Here is a 20,095-nt window from a genome sequence, read left to right on the forward strand (position 1 = left end):
TCCTCAGCATCAACCTTGGTGCTGTGACTATAGGTGCTCAAAAAATTCTTACTGAAAAAATGAATAAATAATAGAAGAAAGTTTTAATGCTTGTACTTGTTGGCCTTTGTGGAGGATGTCCAGATCCACTCCTAGTGGAGATTCAGATTCCTTATTGAAGATGCCTTTTAAAAAGAGAGAAGTCCTCTCTGATAGATTCACAAAAAGTAAGTGGACATTTCCTAACCTGTCTCCCATGAAAAGGTGGCCATCAAAACCAAATTAATTGCTGTTTAGTCTAGTCCTTGGCCCTATAGAGAACAAGAATGTCCCAGTAGATTGGAGTTATAACGTCCAGAAGACCTTGAAAAGTCAGGTAGGACAAAGGAGAAGGTGATGATGATCATGTTTATGTTACATACATACAAAATTTTGTGTTATACCTTGTCTGAATGATTGTTAAGATGGAAAGTGCCCAATTTCTCAATAAAGCTTTCTTGTTTAATGCTTTATTTATTAAAAGTTTCAGCTTATAAAATGAGGAAATAAGCCTGTCATCTATTTGATTGAAATGTCATGTCAGGTGTTTATTTTTTAAACCATCTGACAGGTTTTGATTAGGGTGCTTTCTATTCTGAAAACTCAGCTCACAAAGCAGAGAAATTAGTGGGAATACTCATTTATACTACTTCATCCAATGATATACGAAAGGCTTTCTATTCCTACTATGGACACATTTTTTGTCAATAAGTATATATTCAGAGTGGTCTGTCCTCTGCCCCATCGTGATAACTTAAATAGTGGTTCCTCAGGCAGGGATGTATAGTTCTACAAGGTCAATAGATTTAGGAGTTGTTGGATATGGAAGAAACCTTGTTATCATCAAGTCAAAATAGCTAATTTTATAGATGAAAGAACTGAGTTCTATAGTGTCAAAGGGATTTACCAAAGTCATGAAGCTAAGTAGCTTGACCAGGATCTGAGCTTAGCAAGGTTCTAAGTCAAGGATTCTTAACCTCGAGTACTTGAACTTTTAAGAAAGAAAACATTTGGATAATTTTATTCCAATAGAATTGGTTTCCTTTGTAATTCTATGCATTTTACGTATATAAAGACATTTTTCTGAGATGAGGTCGTTATCCCTGTTCTTAGCATTTATGACATTAATATCTCTGCTTCAGAGTTTTGGGGTTGATTGACAGAGAAGAAGATTCTTACTGATGAGTCATACTTAATTAAAATTCACATTCACATATTAACTCTCTGCTTAGCTCCATTTCTCCCAAAGATATTTTGCCAAAGTTTAAGGACAACCCACCTCCAAGATGCCAGTGTTTGTATGCCGATATATTTTTTTGGTAAGAGACAGAAAAGAGAGCTGAATGGAAAAAAGGTTGAATGATGATGTTTATATTTAGAATTTTCTTTTCTTTTAGCACCTTTAAGTACCTTTAGTCCAAGCAAAGATGAATCACATTGCTACAGAAGCCCAGTGTTTTTAATGACTCCTAAAAGTGTTAGACATATCTGGTTACTTTAAAACAATTAAAACAACCTTTTCCATAGCAGATACGTCCTTGCAGTTCCAGACAATGAAATTTGAGGAGGGTGAAAGAGACAAGGGGAGAGAAGAAAAGAGTCGGGAGGGATGAGAACTAACTTGTCCGGTCAGTGGCAAGGAGTTGGCTACTTTTTAAATTTAACTTTGTATAAGATCTAGAAAATATGAAAAGCCTTTGGCTAATTTTTCTCCACTCTGTTATTGTTATTATTATTATTATTATTATTATTATTATTATTATTATTATTTGTCCTTCAACCTCAACAGGACCATGACATCATGGAGGTGATGCCATGACATATAAGTGAGTTAGATTTACACTATTTTGGTGCAGTGGAAAAAACACTGTCCTACCTAGGATTCAGGAGACTTATGTCCTGGCTTTGCTGCTTACCAACTGCCAAGTATTTACCAACTATATATCTTTGGCAACTCATTCCATCTCGAACACTACATTTTCAAGTTCTCAAAAGTAGAGAATTCGATCAAAGATTTCTAAAGTTTTTTTTCCCCAATTTTTAGGCCCCATAAATCTCATATTCAATATGGTCAAAACTGAATCCATCATCTTTCTTTCCAAACAAGCTCACTTTTTCAAGTTTTCTTTTCTACAAATTGCACCACTGTTGTCCCAATTATTCAAGCTCAAAGCATAACGTATCTTTTGTGAATCTCTACCCTTTTTCTATATCTAGTCACCAATTTCTGTCAATTCTTTTTTGAAAATGCTTCTCATATTTATTTATTATCAATTTATCAAAAAAGTATTTATTACTTGCCTACTTATATGTGTTTTAGAGGCTGGTGATATAAATTAAATGAATGAAACAATCCTTTATGCCAAGATTTTACATTCTAATAAGGTTGACAACAAATACTTATGTGTATATATTCAAAATGGAAAGAACCAATACTATAAAAGATTTGAGAGTAAATATGAAATTAGAAAATTCAAGCATGCTCCCAAAGAAGAAAGATGAGAGAATGTTCCTTGCTTTAATTGCTTTTATGTAAGGGATGTTTATATTGGGAAATATTTGTGATGTAAAACTGAAAATATCAATAAAGATATATTTTTAAATACTCATATACAGATGTATACAGATTCATATACAGAAAGAATAAATTCAAATAAATACAAAGGGGTTAAATACAAGGTAATTTGGGGGCTGGGATATTAGTAGTTGGAGGTAGGGGAATCAGAAAATGTTTCATACAGAAGGTGATGCTTGAGCTAACTCTTGAAAGAAGAGAGGAACTCTATAAAGTGGAAATGAGGAGGGAATACATTCCAAATGTAATAGCACTTGTACTAAGGCTGACTTGCCATCTTGAAAGGGAGAACCTAAGTTGCCTAGGAGTTTTATTTTTTCCTAGCATAAGAGGAAAAGACAGTTACCATAAGAACAAGAGTGGAGTGATGGTTTTTCCTTTTATAGTATGAGTATTTAGAGAAGGAATGGGGAGAGGATTTTAGGAGAGAAGGGAAATGATGGGATTTTTACAAAGAACAGTTGCCTCTTACCTCTTCTTGCATTTTCTAACATGATTTTAAGTCTATTGTGGGGATAGTCACAAAGAATATGACATTGAGTAGGGCAAGAGAAAACATATTGGAAAATATAGTTCAAGATTAAAAAATGAAAAGTTCCACCATTGTAGACTAAATAGAAGTTTTATATATGTATATCATAAATGACTTCTTCAAGGAAAGATTCAGAAGGCTGTAGACATGCTGAGCAAAGCATCAAAAAATGGAAACTGAGAATATCTAAACATACAGGAAACTACTATTTTTGACATAGGTAATTTCAGATTACATGTCTATGTATAATTGGAGGATCAGTTAACTAGAACAAAGGCCCAAATCAGCATCAACATAAAGAATTATGATGTTTCTGCACAGTAGGAACCACACTTTTTTTTTTCACAAATCATAAGATAACACAATCTTCGAAGAATCAAAGTTAACAGCAATATTAAGAACAACTTTGAATGACTGAGTCTTTTTGACTACTATTAATACCCCAATTAATCATAAAGGACCAATGAAGGAAGAAGCTAACTGCATTCAGAGAAAGAACTGATAAATATGTAGAATGATGAGCTGATTGATTTAGAAAAAAACATGGTAAGACTTGGATCTATGAAGGAAGATGTTATCCACCTCCAGAAAAAGAACTTACAAATAGAAATATATACAGTATACTCTTTTTTTTCCACAGTATACTCTTACAAATATGTATATACTATAATTTATATTATAATATATGTATATATTATGTTTATTTGCAACCTTTTCTTAGGTATGATGGGAGAAAGGAGAAGAAAGAATAAAAGAAAAATGCATAACAGAGAACACACACACAAAAAAACCCTACATAGAAAAGCAGGGCTGCTTTGAAAACAATGTGTAATATTTATTACATAGCTTTTTGTGAAATATAAATAGATTGTTTTATATTGAATCCTCTCTTATGTTCTGCTATGTACATGGACCCTTTCTTTTTTTTATTATTTAAGCTCAAAATGAAAACAAATTAAAAAATACATACAAACAAGAATCACATGGAATAAGAAAACATGGATGGATTATGATTGGCATTGATGAGGAAGTATCCACAACTATAAGATCATAGGATCAGATTTAGAATTCAGTTCCACGTTGTTGTGTGCAGGTCTTTTTGTTATCTATTATTTCAGTTTCCTACCTTCATTTCATCTGCAAATTGGATAAGCATGTCCCCTGTATTATAATACAGGGCTAGGGACTGAGTATATGATTTCATTGGTATGGGGGAACTCCTAGATGAGAAAACTCTTTTTATTAATGAAGGTCAGCACCTCTTCTGAAACTTCTAGTCTTGAGAGCTTGGGCAACTTTCTGAGATCACAAAGATAATATGTGCAGAGGCAGGATGTTTAACCCAGGTCTTTTTTACTGTAAAGCCAGTTCTCTGTCCGTAGTCAATAATAAACATCAGTGGTGGGATTTGAATACGGTGGGAATCTCTGACTCTGAAGTCAGTGCTTTTTCCACTGTGCCACTAATAACAGACAATACATATAAAGTACTTTGCAAATATTAACCTTTATACATGTCACTTCTGATTATTATTTATTTTAGTTACTGATACAAAGGTTGAAGAGAACAGACTAGAGTCCAGAGTCTTAAGGTCATTGTTAAAACCTTCATAGAGATTAAAATGAATTCATTAATCAATACTCTTTGAATACAGTCATTTTACAAGCTATGAATCCACCCAACTATGACCTTATACAGCTCATATTTCTCTGGCTTTTCCATAAGGTTATTATAATAGACTATTAAATTCCTTGAAAATAAACAAACAGATAACAACACATCTATGTCATTTCATTGATCGGTAGTAAGCTGATCGAGAGAGAGAGAGAGAGAGAGAGAGAGAGAGAGAGAGAGAGAGAGAGAGAGAGAGAGAGAGAGAGAGAGAGAGAGAGAGAGAGAGAGAGAGAGAGAGAGAGAGAGAGAGAGTTCAGCCCTAATTATTCCTTATGCTTGGGTACTGACTCTTTTATCTCCCCCTCAAGTCAGATATGGTTATGGGTATGGGGCCAACCAGGCAGGTAATTGAGTTGCTCTCCATAATGGGCTGGTTAAATCTACTATTTGTTCTCATTATCAAATAATGAAGGCAAGATACTTAGCAACAAGGGGATCCTTGTCAATAGAAACTATCCAAAGGTCAGGCAAACTCTTTGGGAGGGGCTCGGAGAGACATCATTCGCAAAGCAACAAGCCTAGGAGCTAATTCTTTGGTAGTTAACAGGCAGATTTGCAGAGCAGGTTCAAAAGGCCAAGTTTACTGATTTCGGTAGCCTTTGACTTGATCTTTTATTCAGGCTGGGCAGTGATAGGCATTCTTTTAAGTTTCAGGTGGTACATGGGAGTGGAATATAGGATCTCTGACTCTGAAGTCAATGCTTTTTTCCCCTTTTTTTTACTAATAACAGACATGTAACATGGTTCTGCCTCCCATCACTTGCCTGATGGGTAACATCTATCAATGGAGGCAGAAGGAGAGCTGGGTTCTAGGGGGTCACATAGTAAAAGATTATAAACTATCCATTTGATAATAGAACTTTGCTAAGAATTGACATCAAGCTCAGTTGTGGAAATGACCTTCACTTCTTTTTTGAAAACTGGGACTCCAGTTCACCTCTAGAGTTCTAGAGTTCTCTCATGTTCTTTTAAGAAGTGACTTAAAATCACTCCCACAAACATTTCCAGAACTTGGGATGTGGGAAAAGTATTGGAAGAGCTAGCTTTGAATTATAGTTCTGCTATTTATTACTTATGCAATCTTGGGCAAATTATTTATTTTTCCTGTACTTCAGTTTCCTCATCTGTAAAATTAAAAGGTTATGCCTGCAAATTCCTTCCAGCTCTTTCTATGATTATAATACTTAGCTCACTGCTCAAACACTGGATTTATATGGATTAGATTCAATCCTGGTTACTTTACAGATCACTCTATTCAGCTTGAGCTCCAGACCAGGGGTCTCCTTTATAAACATCAGGCTTCTTTTGGTCTCATCCAGGAAATACCAGAATACATTTTATGTCTAGGTTTCTACAGAAAATGTTAAAGGGTCCCTACCTCTCATGCAAATGCAACAATTAACTATAATTCATATAAAGGATGGGCTTTATGTAATTGAATTATATATGTATGCACACATATGTAGTTATATGTATACATATATATGTAATATATGACATCCATCCATCCATCCTTCTATCTATATCTATATCTATCTATCTATCTATCTATCTATCTATCCATCTATCTATCTATTTATCTAAACACAAAGTACTTACAAATCTGGGAAAAATCAAAAGAACTTGACTTCTTTCCCCAGTTAACATTATTTTCCTCCAAGGATCCACATGTTGCCACAGACTAATAAGTATCCTAAGATTGAGGGTACTTCTTCCCAAATGGGAAAGTATAGAGATTGGAAAGAGGGACAAAGAACTGACTGCTAATCACCACTAGGTCCGCAAAATCTACTTAATTCATAATATTAGTTTTTCCTCTTTGTTCTGAAATTCCCCCATTTGGTCCAGAAATTTAACATCATCTAAGAATTTCTCCTGTTTTACACATGAATCATTATGTATTGCATCAAGAATTTTGTGTTATTATGAACTTATCCAAACATTATGAAGAATAACTTGAAATTATACCCAAAGGGCTATAAAACTGTCCATACCCTTTGACCTGGAAATATTGATTTAGGTTTTGTATCCCAAAGCGATCAAAGAAAAGAGAAAATAACTCACATATATAAAAATACTTTTGGTTGCTCTTTTTGTAGTAGCAAAGAATTAGAAAGGAGATAATGTCCATCAACTAGGGGATGGCTGAACAAGTTTTGGTATATGTTTGTGATGGAATACTATTGTGCTGTAAGAAATGTCAAAGGTGATGGCTTCAGAAAAACTTAGGACTATTTATATGAGCTGATGCAAAGTGAAATGAGCAAGATTTGGAGAACATAGGACTCAGAAAGATCAATAATGTAATGATAATCAATTGTGAAAGATTTATCTACTTTGTTCAATATAATGATCCATCACAATTTCAAAAGATCAGTAAGGGCTTTCCACCTCCAAGAAACAGATAAATCCTGAGTACATATTGAAGCATATTTTTCACTTTTTCTTGCTTTTTGATCCTACATGGCTAATGTGAAAATGCGTTTTGCATGGCTTTCTGTAATGGGAATCATACTTCTTACCTTCTCAGTGGCTGGGGGAGAGGATAGAAGGAAGATGAGAATTTGGAACTGAAAATAAAAATTTTAAAAGAAGAATTTTTCATTGTTCAAAAATTCCTCATTTTCTCAAAGCTGGGAAGCTTTGGGGCTGTAAAGAAATTCCTTTTTTGTCCACAAAGCTTTGATCTGGTAATTTCTCTCTCCTTTAGTTTCCATAATTATTTCTGTCAGCTGTCATCTCTGAGGCTACATGCTTCCTTTCTCTCCTATTATCCCCTCCCTCTTTTCTTGGACTTTCTACTAGGAAGGCCTTAATGAGTATAGGCTTTCTCATTGAACAACTGAGTCCAAGTCTCTCATGCATAATCTCTACCTGTCTGCATTTGTCAGCTCTGGTTATCTTTGTCTTCGATGTCTTGATCAGTTTGCTAATTGTATTTCTCTTTCTTTCTCTCTTAAAAAAATCAAAACTTTATTATATAGGAGGGCTTTCTGGGAAGGATTAGGGGAAAAGACACAAGGAAAATTTAGGTAATATAAAAACAAAAAATAGCAATAATTATTTTAAAAATTGATTAAAATTTAAAATTGATTAAAATCTTCCTCACCATAATCCTCACCATATGGATTTTTGTTCCATTGGCATCTTTCTAATTTGCATCATTTGAAATCTCTGAGTCATCTTTGATTCTTCCCTCTTCTTCATCTCCCCTCTCCCAGTTAAACATTACATTCTTGTCTATCTTTTGTATCTCTCTCATGCCCCGCCAAGGGCTTAATCTAAGCCTGTAATATCTCTCACCTGGACTATATTGTAATAGCCTATTAATTTTGATGTACATATGAGAAACACTTCATTTGTGAACTCTTAAAATTGCATTTTCCTCTTCTCAAATCAAACACTTATCTTATTGTTTCAGAAAATGTTAGTGCTGGAAAGAACCTTAGATGCCATCTTGTCTAATACTGTCATTATATGATTTTTTAAATAGTTTTTTATTTACAAGATATATGCATGGGTAATTTTTCAGCATTGACATTGCAAACCTTTTGTTCCAATTTTCCCCTCCTTCCCTCACCTCCTTCCCCAGATGGCAGGTAGACCAATACATGTTAAATATGTTAAAGTATATGTTAAATACAATATATGTTTACATGTCCATACAGCTGTTTTCCTGTACAAGAAGAATCAGACTTTGAAATAATGTACAATTAATCTGTAAAGGAAATAAAAAATGCAGGCGGGCAAAAATAGAGGGATTGGGAATTCAATGTAATGGTTCTTAGTCATCTCCAGAGTTCTTTCCCTGGGTGTAGCTGGTTCAGTTCTTCACTGCTCCATTGAAACTAATTTGGTTCATCTTATTGCTGAAGATGGTCACGTCCATCAGAATTGATCATCATATAGTATTGTTGTTGAAGTATATAATGATCTCCTGGTCCTGCTCATTTCACTTAGCATCAGTTCATGTAAGTCTCTCCAGGCCTCTCTGAAATCATCCTGTTGGTCATTTATTACAGAACAATAATATTCCATAACATTCATATACCACAATTTACCCAGCCATTCTCTAATTGATGGGCATCCACTCAGTTTCTAGTTTCTGGCCACTACAAAGAGGGCTGCCACAAACATTTTGGCACATCCAGGTCCCTTTCCCTTCTTTATGATCTCTTTGGGATATAAGCCCAGTAGAAACACTGCTGGATCAAAGGGTATGCACAGTTTGAAAACTTTTTGAACATAGTTCCAAATCACTCTCCTGAATGGCTGATTGTATTCACAATTCCACCAACAATGTATTAGTGTTCCAGTTTTCCCACATCCCCTCCAACATTCTGCATTATCTTTCCTTGTCATTCTAGCCAATCTGACAGGTGTGTAGTGATATCTAAGAATTGTCTTAATTTGCATTTCTCTGATTAATAATGACTTGGAGCATCTTTTCATATGGCTAGAAATAGTTTGTATTTCTTCTTCTTCTGAGAATTGTCTGTTCATATCCTTTGACCATTTATCAATTGGAGAATGGCTTGATTTCTTATAAATTAGAGTCAATTCTCTATATAATTTGGAAATGAGGCCTTTATCAGAACCTTTGACTGTAAAAATGTTTTCCATTTATTGTTTCCCTTCTAATCTTGTCTGCATTAGTTTTGTTTGTACAAAAACTTTTCAATTTGATATAATCAAAATTTTCTATTTTGTGTTCAATAATGATCTCTCGTTCTTCTTTGGTGATAAATTCCTTCCTCTTCCACAGGTCTGAGAGGTAAACTATCCTATGGTTCTTCTAATTTATTTATAATCTCATTCTTTATGCCTAGATCATAACCCGTTTTTATCTTATCTTGATGTACGATATTAAGTGTAGGTCAACGCCTAGTTTCTGCCATACTAATTTCCAATTTTCCCAGTAGTTTTTGTCAAACAGTGAATTCTTATCCCCAAAGCTGGAGTCTTTGGATTTGTCAAATACTAGATTATTAACTATATTGACTATTTTGTCCTTTGAACCTAACCTATTCCACTGATCAACTAGTTTATTTCTTAGCCAATACCAGATGATTTTGGTGACCGCTGCTTTATAATATAGTTTTAGATCAGGTATAGCTAGACCACCTTCACCCTCATTCTATGATAAAGGAGCTCAAGCTTAGATAAAGTATCTTGCCTTAGTAAAAAGGACTAGGAAATGACTATTCCAATGAAATCTCACATTCAGTCCCTAACTCTCTTTCTATCCTATATCCTATCCATCTACTTACACCCCCTCCTATCTCCTTTTGTGTATATGTCTCTCTCTATGTCTCTATTTACACACACACACACACACACACACACACACATACACACCACATATATATCTATCCTTAAATAAATGTCAGCTGATGTCACTTCTCACTTAAAAAACTTTCAATAGCTCCTTTTGTTATTGTTGAATCACTTCAATAATGCTTGATTCTTTGTGACTCCATTTTTGGGTTTTCTCAGCAAAGATACAGGAGTGGTCTGCCATTTCTTTCTCTAGCTCATTTTTACAGATGGGGAAACAGAGGCAAAATATTTGCCCAGGATCATGCAGGTAGAGTGTGAGGTCAGATCTGAATTCAGGAAGATGAGTCTTTCTGACTCCAAGCTCAGTGCTCTATCCATTGCACCATCTATCTGCCTTTCATTAGCTTCTTACTGTCTACTAGGCAAGATTCAAATTCTTTGACAAGCCTTAAAAACCCTTTATAATAATAAACATGCTTGATATTTATATAATTCTCTAATGTTCATAATATACTTTACTCACATCTAATTTAAGCCTCACAAGAATCCTATGGGATAGATATTAGAAGAATTTTTGTCCCCATTTTATTGGTTCAAAGCTTCTAGTGCAGCTAGTAAGTATGGGTTTAGAACCCTGCTTTTCCCAACTCCATCATTTCTTGCTCTGTAGAATATGGCCTTTCATGATTTTTCCAATCTTATTTCCCGTTTTTCTCCTTCACAGCCATATACTGTAACTAAATTGAATTATTGTGTTGTCTAACTGAATTACTATGTTGCCTCTCTTCTTGGAAAGTCCCTCCCAACAATCCCTTGCCTTCTTTCTGCCAATATTTTCTCATACTAACATATGACAAAACACAGATTGCAAAGTTTTCTAAGGATTAGGGTATGGATAGGGACTGTATCTGTGACTTATGTATTATGGGGAACTTCTGAGTGAGGAAAAGCCCCTCTCTCAATGTGGGTTGACATCTTTCCTGTTAGATTTTCAAAAAGAGTCACCTAGGGTATTGAGGGTTTAAGTGATTTACTCAAAATCACACATCAGTATAGTCAGGGGGAAATCCTGAACCTAGATCTTCATTTGTCCGTTCATGCTGCCTCTAAGACTAAGCATATACAAGATACAGGACATAATTAAATGTTTAAGAATTCACAAGTCACATAAAAATCTTGTAATAAGTAGAATGGCTCATCATTATGAAGATTAATTATAACTGCCCCACAGTAATACACAGTGCATACAAGTTTCCATATATTATTTACTGATGATCTCTGACTTTCATTTGGTGAGCTTCTTGGGATAAGAATCTATGCAAACATGTTTGAATAGAAGTAGAATGGTTGACTGAATTTTTAACAGTATTGTTTTTTCTCCTTGGTGGCAACCACTTGGTACCAGGTTTCTTTTAGACAAACTGATGCCCAAACACAAACACATTTCTGTGCCCAGACTAGAAGATACCATCTCTCTTTAAGATAAGTCCTATGGTGGCTGCGTTCAGACATCTGTTCAACAGTCAATAGAAAAGGGAGTTTCCTCTTACCTTAAGATCCACAGCAGCTTTGTTCACTTTGCTGATGTTGGCAACTTCTTGCTTCTTTTTCAAGGCTAGCTGCTTCAAGCACTTTTGGATATCTTTCTGTGTTAGATGTTTTAGAAAAACGACATTTAGCAATATTGAAATTTGGGAGCTCTATTCCTGTTCTCTTACCAAAGCTTGCTACTTCTTGAATAACAACCCATGACTATCTCTGTCATTTCATTATAGAATCATGGACTTAGAGGCAGAAAGGACCCCCTTAGAGGACATTGAGTCTAAAATTTCATTGTACAGATGAGAAGAATGAGGGAAAAAATTAATAAATTGCCTGGAGTCACACAGCAAACAAATATCCAAGGAAGATTTTGAATTTAGGTCTTCCTGATTCCAAGTCCAAGGACTGCCTAACTGTCTAAAGTTTTAGTGAAGACTCTATTTTTTTTGGCATTTTTGGATGATTTTCGTCTTTTCTATGATTCTTCTCCATGTTTTCATCCTTCTTATCCTTTAGCCCTCTTCTCTCAGTCCACTATTCTCTTAATTTGCATATGCTGCCAAAATATCTTATCCCATTGATTTTTAAAATCAAAATCCTATCTCTCCTCTAGCTTCTTCCCCCTTTATTCCAAGCTTCCAATTCGATCTTAATTACCTTTTTGCCTAATTGCCTTTTTTCTCTTCTTCTCTGCTAACTCAAAATAAAGTGGATACTTTTATTCAGTTCTCTTATACACAATTCTGTGTTTTCTTACATATTTCCTTCTATTTTCCTATAGCTGGAACTCTCCTTGTAGATATCATATACAATTTCCTTCAATGTTCTAAATATTCATCTTTTCTATGAAGCCTTTGTTCTTATCTAAATGAAAGCATTATGATGGCTAGCCCCCCATTACCTTCATAATTGCTATATTTACAACTTTACTTAGGACTTAGGAGAGATCCTGTAGACCAAAAAGATAATAATCGCCACTGAAAAATAGTAGCTGCCCACATACACAGAGCAGTAGTTAGTGTCAGTTGCTGACATAGAGACTAGTCACCACTACTTATCCATGCACAGAATGGGAAAAGTCACCTTTCACTCTTATCCCTCAGAAATTTTGTTTCTATTCCTCAGATTAGTTGAAATACTTGGGATCATCATTATTATACATTACTAGATTAAAGGGAGCAATTTGTAAGCAAAAAATTGGAGAAGTACAGAAGAAATATTTCCCCTTCTGTATGGCAGTGAAAGGTGAACTTTTGAACTGTATATTTGTAAGCTCAACAAATATTTAAGGTCTACTATATGCAGTACATTATAAATTATGCATATTTTGCATATATGATCTCAAAGTTTTCATTACACCAATTCTGCGAGGTATTGAAGGAAATATAGGCATTGTAATCTCCAGTTTATAGATGTGTACATGAAGTTATAGAGATTATATGATTTATTCATTGTCACAAAGCTTTATTGAGCTCAGAGAAATTGCACAACTTATTCATTGTCACAAAACATGAAAACATAAGTAGGATTTGAATCTATGTCTCTCCTGATTTGAAATTTAACTTCCTTTCTACTTTTTAATGCTACTTTCAATTCTGTCAAAATTAAAATTTAAAAATAAAAAAAGTCCCTATTAATTCCCTACTTAATATTAAGATACTAGGAGCTAGGCACAGCTCCACAGAAATAAAGTTTAAGTACATGACAAGCAATATGGCATCCATTAGATGTGGGTATTTTATGTGGGACAATAGAAGTAAGACAGTAATGCAGTAGAGAGAGTGGTAGATGTGGAATTACATCTTCTCCTGACCATTTATAACCTTTGAGATCTTGATCAAGTTAATTAATTTTTTTTGAAGTTACAGTTTTCTTCATCTGTAAAATGATGGATTTGGATAAAATGATCTCTAAGACTCCATCCACTGCTAAGCCTACATTATTCCATGGTCTTAAGTTGAGAGATTTCATAGTGATTTGAAACTTAGATTCTTTAAGCTTAAGAAAATTTCTTTTGAAACTGTGAAAATTCTCTTGTTCTCAAGGATGAAAGATGGAACAAACATATATAAAAACATTTGAACAATGAAAATAATTCCTGTATAAAAAGAACTGATTGGGAGTGGTAGTGAATTTCCCCAAACTGAAGGTTTTCCAAAGAGAAGGCAAATCGATCACTTTTTTAAGGGATGTTTTAGAAGATCTCTTCTACCCTAGTGATTTTGTTATTCTAAAATCACACCAACCAATCGGTAAAAAAACATTTATGAAGCATATATTATATGTTGGCTATTATGCTGGGTACCAGGAATATAAAGATAAGAATGAAACAGTTCTTGCCTTCAGAGAGCTTACATTCTATCAAGGAGAAACTATATATATATATATATATATATATATATATATATATATATATATATACTAAATATATTCAATATGTATACAAAATATATTCAAAATAATTAGTAGGTGGAGTGGTAGATGGTGAGGTGGATAGGAAGGTGGTCCTGGAGTCAAACTTGTCCTAAGACCCTTATCAGCTTTGTGTCCTTGAGTATGCCATTTAATCCTGTAAATCTAAATTTCCTCACCTCTAAAATGAGCTGGAAAAAGACACTCCAGTGTCTTTACAAAGGGCTTACATAGAATTGGATATGACTGAAAAATGACTGAACAACTGAACCCTATGCACAATATGGATTCAAGTATTTGTTGAATTGAATTGAATTATAAAAGAGACCTATATCTTAGACTACTGAATTGCTGAGTCAATGTTTGTAATCTCTGAAAAACTATGGAAAAGAGAAGAGATGGGATAGAATTGAAAGAGGCACAAATCTGTCTTGATCTCCTCCCCTTACTCCTTTTCCTCCCCCAAAGGAAGAGTCTGTAAATTATAGGCCAGTGAGTTTGATTTCAATTCTTGACAATCAGTCAATCACTCAATATTTATTAAGAATTTCTTAGGTGCTAGCAACATAATGTATTTTAAATAACATTATTAAAGGAGTGATTAGTTAATTAGTTAGAAAAAAAAAAGCAGCCATCACACAGAGTGAGAGGAGACTGTGGTTGGCCACTTACTTCCTGTGTGACTTTGAGCAAATCATCCCCCCTCCATTATCCTCATTTCTTCCTTTGTAAAACAAGGAAGCTGAATGAGATGATTTTATTTTTTTATGAAAGTTTTTTATTTTCAAAACTTATGCATGGATAATTTTCAACATTCAGCCTTCCAAAATCTTGTGTTTCAAATTTTTTCCCTCCCTTCCCCCATCTCCTCCCCTAGATAGTGAGTAATCCAATATATGTTAAACATGTGCTATTCTTCTATACACATTTCTACAAATATCAGCTTGTACAAGAAATTCAGATCAAAAAGAAAAAAAGAGAAAGAAAACAAAATGCAAGAAAACAACAACAAAAAAAGTGAAAATGCTATGTTGTGATCCACACATTTAGTTCCCCAGTCCTTTCTCTGGGTGTAGATAGCTCTCTTTATCACAAGACCATTGGAACTGATTTGAATCATCTCATTGTTAAAAAGAGCCACGATCATCAGAACTGATCATCGTATAGTCTTACTGTTCCTGTGTATAATGATCTCCTGATTCTACTCATTTCATTCAGCATCAGTTCGTGTAAGTCTCTCCAGGCCTCTCTAAAATCATCCTGCTGGTCATTTCTTACAGATCAATAATATTCCATAACATTCATATATCTTAACTTATTCAGCCATTCTCCAGTTGATGGGCATCCACTCAGTTTCCAGTTTCTAGCCACTACAAACAGGGCGGCCACAAATATTTTGGCACATGTGGATCCCTTTGCTTCCTATAAGAACTATTCCGTATACCCACCCAGTAGAAAAAGTGCAGGATCAAAGAGTATGCACAGTTTGATAGCCCTATGGGCATACGAACTAGATGATTATAAAGGTGCCATATGTATCTAAATGGATGATTATCTGTATATAAATCAAGGGCTAAATGACACAGTGGGAATTCAGAAATAGGACAGAAATCATCAGGGAAGGCAGGTGGGGAGCAGGGAGTAATGAGCCATTGCTAAAGGCTTCTTCACAGAGTCTTTAAGACTTGGGCAGAGCTTTGGAGGATGGCCAGATAATATCTTAGTGAGGTTGGATATAGAAAATAAACTTTTTAGCAAGCTAGAGGCTGTGAGTAGGAGAAGAGCAGGAAATGTTACTGTTTCCTCTTTGCTCTTCCAAAAAAAAAAAAAAAAAAAAAAAAAAAAAGAAAAGAAAAGAAAAAAGATAGCATTTCTCAAAAATCTCTTCAGTGCCTTGAAGTTTAAAAACCATTTAGACAGTTGGTGTTGTGCCCTGGCACAGGTAGTAGTTGATGTCACATCCTGGAAACCTTACAAAAACTGAGAAATAACAAGAGCTGCTTCCTGTACCCAACTGCCTCTCCCCCTGCCTTCATGATTTCTTTGTATAGGTTGCCCTTTATTTCTTGGAATGCTTTCCCTCTCTTGATAAGCTTTTCTTTTGCCTTGTGACAAAACAAATTTCTTTCCTTTAAACTCTCAACCCAGGTGTCACTTCTTACCTACCGAGTAAAGTTTATCCTGATCCCCCCAGCTATAGTATCGTCCTCCCTCAAATTTCTTTGGATTTAATATATGATGTAGGTTTTGCATCAATTTAACCCTCTCTTTCTTTCCTCCTTCTCTACTGTATGTCCGTTGAGAACAAGTACTTTTCTTTTCTTTGGTTTTTTGTTTTGTTTTGTTTTTGGCCTTCATATCTTCCTAGCAGTTTCTGATGCACCAGGCACTTTAGTACCTGTTGAAATTAACGGGAGCTCACATCCATGCAGCGCTTGTTTACCTTCAAGGACGTTTGCAGCCTCCTCCAAGGAGCATAAGTGGAACTATCAGCATTTCATAGAACAGGGGAAAATGAGATGATTAAGTGCCTTGGCCAAGGTCACCCAGCAGGATGCATGCGCATTCATTCCACCCTAGTTTCCAAACTTTAAAACCCGCACTGATTTCACTGCCCCGCACGAATTAAACAAAGCCAGGAGGAATTTCCCCATCCTACAGGACTTATTTCCCCACTCGCTTCGACTTCTCACCTACAGAACTATGTTTGTCAGGCAGCCTTCCAGAGTTACCCGAAAAGGTCAGGGGAGAGTGCAGCAGGTGGAGGGAAGATGACGACGCAGTGAGTGACGTGTGACCTCGCCGAGGATAGACACAGTTTGCCTTTTTCTTCCCCTACGGATCCCCTCCCCGCTGGCCGTACCTGCTTGAAGCCCACTTCCTCGTGGACTAAGCGCACTGGATGGCCTTGGTGAGAACCCAGCAGTGGACACAGGGCGCACACGCAGCGTCTGCAGCGGCTGCAAAACAGTTCGGCCGTCCGGTTGCAGTGATCCGAACATAGCCAAGGGACTGCCCGCTCGGGCTCCGCGCCCCCCAGGGTCTCCGCCTTAGCGGGGGCTGCTCCCTCGGGGCGCCCGCACGGTCCCCCAAACTTTCCAGGAGTCTCAGGCTGTGCGGCCCTTGACATTTCCCGGACTCCAAATATTTCACGCGGTCCCAGATCCGCTGCAGCTGCGGTCGAAGGAGCAGACATAGCCATTTGCCCTGGGGAGGAGCAAAAAAAAAGAATCGAAACATTTATCTGTAATTCCTGTGTGTCAGAGAAAAGGGGCGGAGAAGTAGACGGGCAGGAAACAGTCCTGTAGAACTTTGAAGGCTGCTTAACCTTTAAACTTTCTCTCCTTTTTTCCTTTTCTCCCCCTCTCTCTCCTTTCCTTCCTCTCTCTGTAGAATTAATAGTTCTATTTATTTTTAAATTTTAATATTTTGTTTTCCTAATTACATCTAAAAGCAAATATTTACCTTCATCTTTTATCTTTGAGTTCCAAATTCTCTCCCATCTTCCCTCTTCCTTGAATGAGAAGACAATTTAATCAAGGTTATACATGAGTAGTCATGCAAAGCATATTTCCATATTAGTTATGTTGTGAAAGAAAACACAGACAAAAAACAACAACAAGGAAAATAATGCTAAAGCAAAACCAAACAAACCCAAATAGGTTTACATTTGCCTTCAATCCCCATCAGTTTTTTCTCTGGAGGTATTTTTCATCATAGGTCCTTCAGAATTTTTTCAGATCTTTGTATTGCTGAGAATAGCTGTCATTCACAGTTGGTCATCTTACAATATTGCCTTTACTGTGTACAATGTTCTCTTAGTGGTATTCACTTCACTTTGTATCAGTTCACTTAAGTCTTTCTGGGATTTTCTGAAAGCATCATGCTCATAATTTCTTAAAGCACAAATATCCCATCACATTCATATCACAACTTGTTCAGCCATTCTCCAATTGATGCATCCCATCAATGTCTAATTCTTTATCACCACAAAAAGTAAGGTATGCTTTCTACTTGAAAGTATATGAAGATTTATTATTATAATTCAGGTAAATATATGGAAGGAAGTCAACCTCTCAAATCTATATGTCTTAGAGTCTCCCAATCCAAATCCAATTCAGTTGACTATTTATTTAGCATGTATGGCAGGCAAGGAAGGTGCTGCTGTCCTAGGTGCTGTCAAACTCAAATGCATGCACACACACACACACACACACACACACACACATACACACCAGAGAACTCACATGGATTAGCACAACCACAGTTAATTCTGAAAATATCAGAATATAGGTGATTATAACCACAATTAATTCTAAGAAACAAAAGAAAATGAAAGCAAAATAAAACCAAAGTGCTAACAGTGGTCATAATCAAAAAACTTACTTTAATCTGTTAGATAAGAGAGACTAGATACCATGTGTCAGAGCTTTCGCTAGTAGGAGAAATCCTTCAGTGTGTGAAAATCTGAATACTAAGTGAACTGTAGCCCTGGCAATAAGGTCTAATAGCAACTATGAGTCATTTTATTTATAGCAGGACTTTATCACCATATAGGTGTTCTATAGGGGCTTGCCCAAGATCAAGGACTACCTGATGCTAATCTGAAACAATTCTAGAATTTTGATGTAGTTGGATTCATTCAGAGAGTGGAGTGCAAAAGATTGTTGCCATTCTAAGCTCAGAGAACAGCTTGTTTTTTGGATCTTAGCTCTGGAAAGTGGGGTGTCTCCTAATAGTAAAAAGAGATGTAAGTAAAAGTAAAAAAAAAAATCTTCATATCAAAAGCACGGAGGTTCTGACAATGCTAGGGATAGGAAGATGGAAAAAAAGATACTTTTTGCTTGCATAGAAGGAACTTTTGTTCTACTGTTGTTTCTCCCCCCACCCCATCCCATCCCAGTCCTATAAATCTAAGCAGAGTGGGGAAGGAAAGAACCCTGCTCCTATTGGAGCAAGGACCAGGGCCAAGGAAGGGAATTGGCACCTGTCTTAAGTCTGAAAGACAAAGGTTGAGAGAGAGGTTGCTGAGGAGAGCCTTCATATTTAGATCTTGTGGTTGGCTGAGGTGAAAAGAAAGGTTAAGAGAACTGAAGATGTTGATAAACTGTAAGATGTGGCTGTTTGAAATGATATCAACATTTTTATTGATTTAAATAATTTTTGCCCTCACCATTTTTATTGCTCTTAGTATGAAAGCAGCAGAGGAAAACTGTCAGACTGAATTCCTTGAGAAATGAGGGAGAATGATTGAGAAGCCATTAGATGATAGCTATAAGGATTTAGATGTGGTAATAGAGCTAAGAGTGAATTTCAAAGGATGAGATATTGAAAAATGACGGGGGCAGAGGAAAAGATAGAAAGTGTAAGTTGGTGAGAATTATGCTAACTTCTCCTGTTCACGTGTCTTTAGGCAAATAGAAGGAACACAGCCGGGAGAGAGTGAGAGCTTTCTAGATTATTTTTGGTTGTTCAACTCTTCATGATCCAGTTTGGGGTTTTCTTGGCAAAGATACTGGAGAGGTTTCCTGATTCTGAGTCTGTTAACTCTATCCACTATGCCACCTAGCAGTCCTACAAGTTTGTATTTTGGAATAACTATAGTAATTACTATAACTGAGTACCTAAAACATCATATATTTTTTTTAGAAAAATTGATCTTAGGGTCAATTTCACTTCACACTGAGATATGGAGTAGGACTTTAATAGGGTATATGTATATTGGACCCATGGTTACATCCATAGAAGAACTCTTAATTTGGAAAACTCCTCTACTAATACAGAAAAATCCTCTAGTAATTTATTCATAATTTATAGTATTACAATTACTTGAGGGCACTAAAAAGATTAAATGACTTACCGATTATCACACAACTAGCATGATACGGTGGTCTTCCTGCTATCAAGGACAGTTTCTATTCTTTATCTCCAAAAAACAAGAGGTAAAGTGATTTTCCTAGAGTCACTCAGCATGGTGGCTAGCATATGGTTTCCTCATATGGGACAATTATGCTGTGATTTTGGTCACTCATCTAGTTTATCAATATCTTTCCTAACAGATG

General features: G+C 35.8%; 1 protein-coding gene across 1 annotated transcript in view; it reads right to left on the reverse strand.

Annotated features, from left to right (window-relative positions):
• TRIM14 (tripartite motif containing 14) overlaps positions 1-17,257 on the reverse strand; it is a 37,272-nt gene extending 20,015 nt beyond the window's left edge. Inside the window, exons 1-2 of the mRNA XM_051967003.1 lie at positions 16,897-17,257; positions 11,630-11,725 (exon numbers count right to left, since the gene is read on the reverse strand). Of these exons, the coding sequence (XP_051822963.1) occupies positions 11,630-11,725; positions 16,897-17,235 (435 nt within the window). The 5' untranslated portion in view covers positions 17,236-17,257. The remainder of the gene's footprint in view (positions 1-11,629; positions 11,726-16,896) is intronic.
• Between the last annotated feature and the right edge of the window lie 2,838 nt (positions 17,258-20,095).

This window comes from Antechinus flavipes, chromosome 1, assembly GCF_016432865.1.
Source record: "Antechinus flavipes isolate AdamAnt ecotype Samford, QLD, Australia chromosome 1, AdamAnt_v2, whole genome shotgun sequence".
In the NCBI taxonomy this organism is placed as follows: domain Eukaryota; kingdom Metazoa; phylum Chordata; class Mammalia; order Dasyuromorphia; family Dasyuridae; genus Antechinus; species Antechinus flavipes.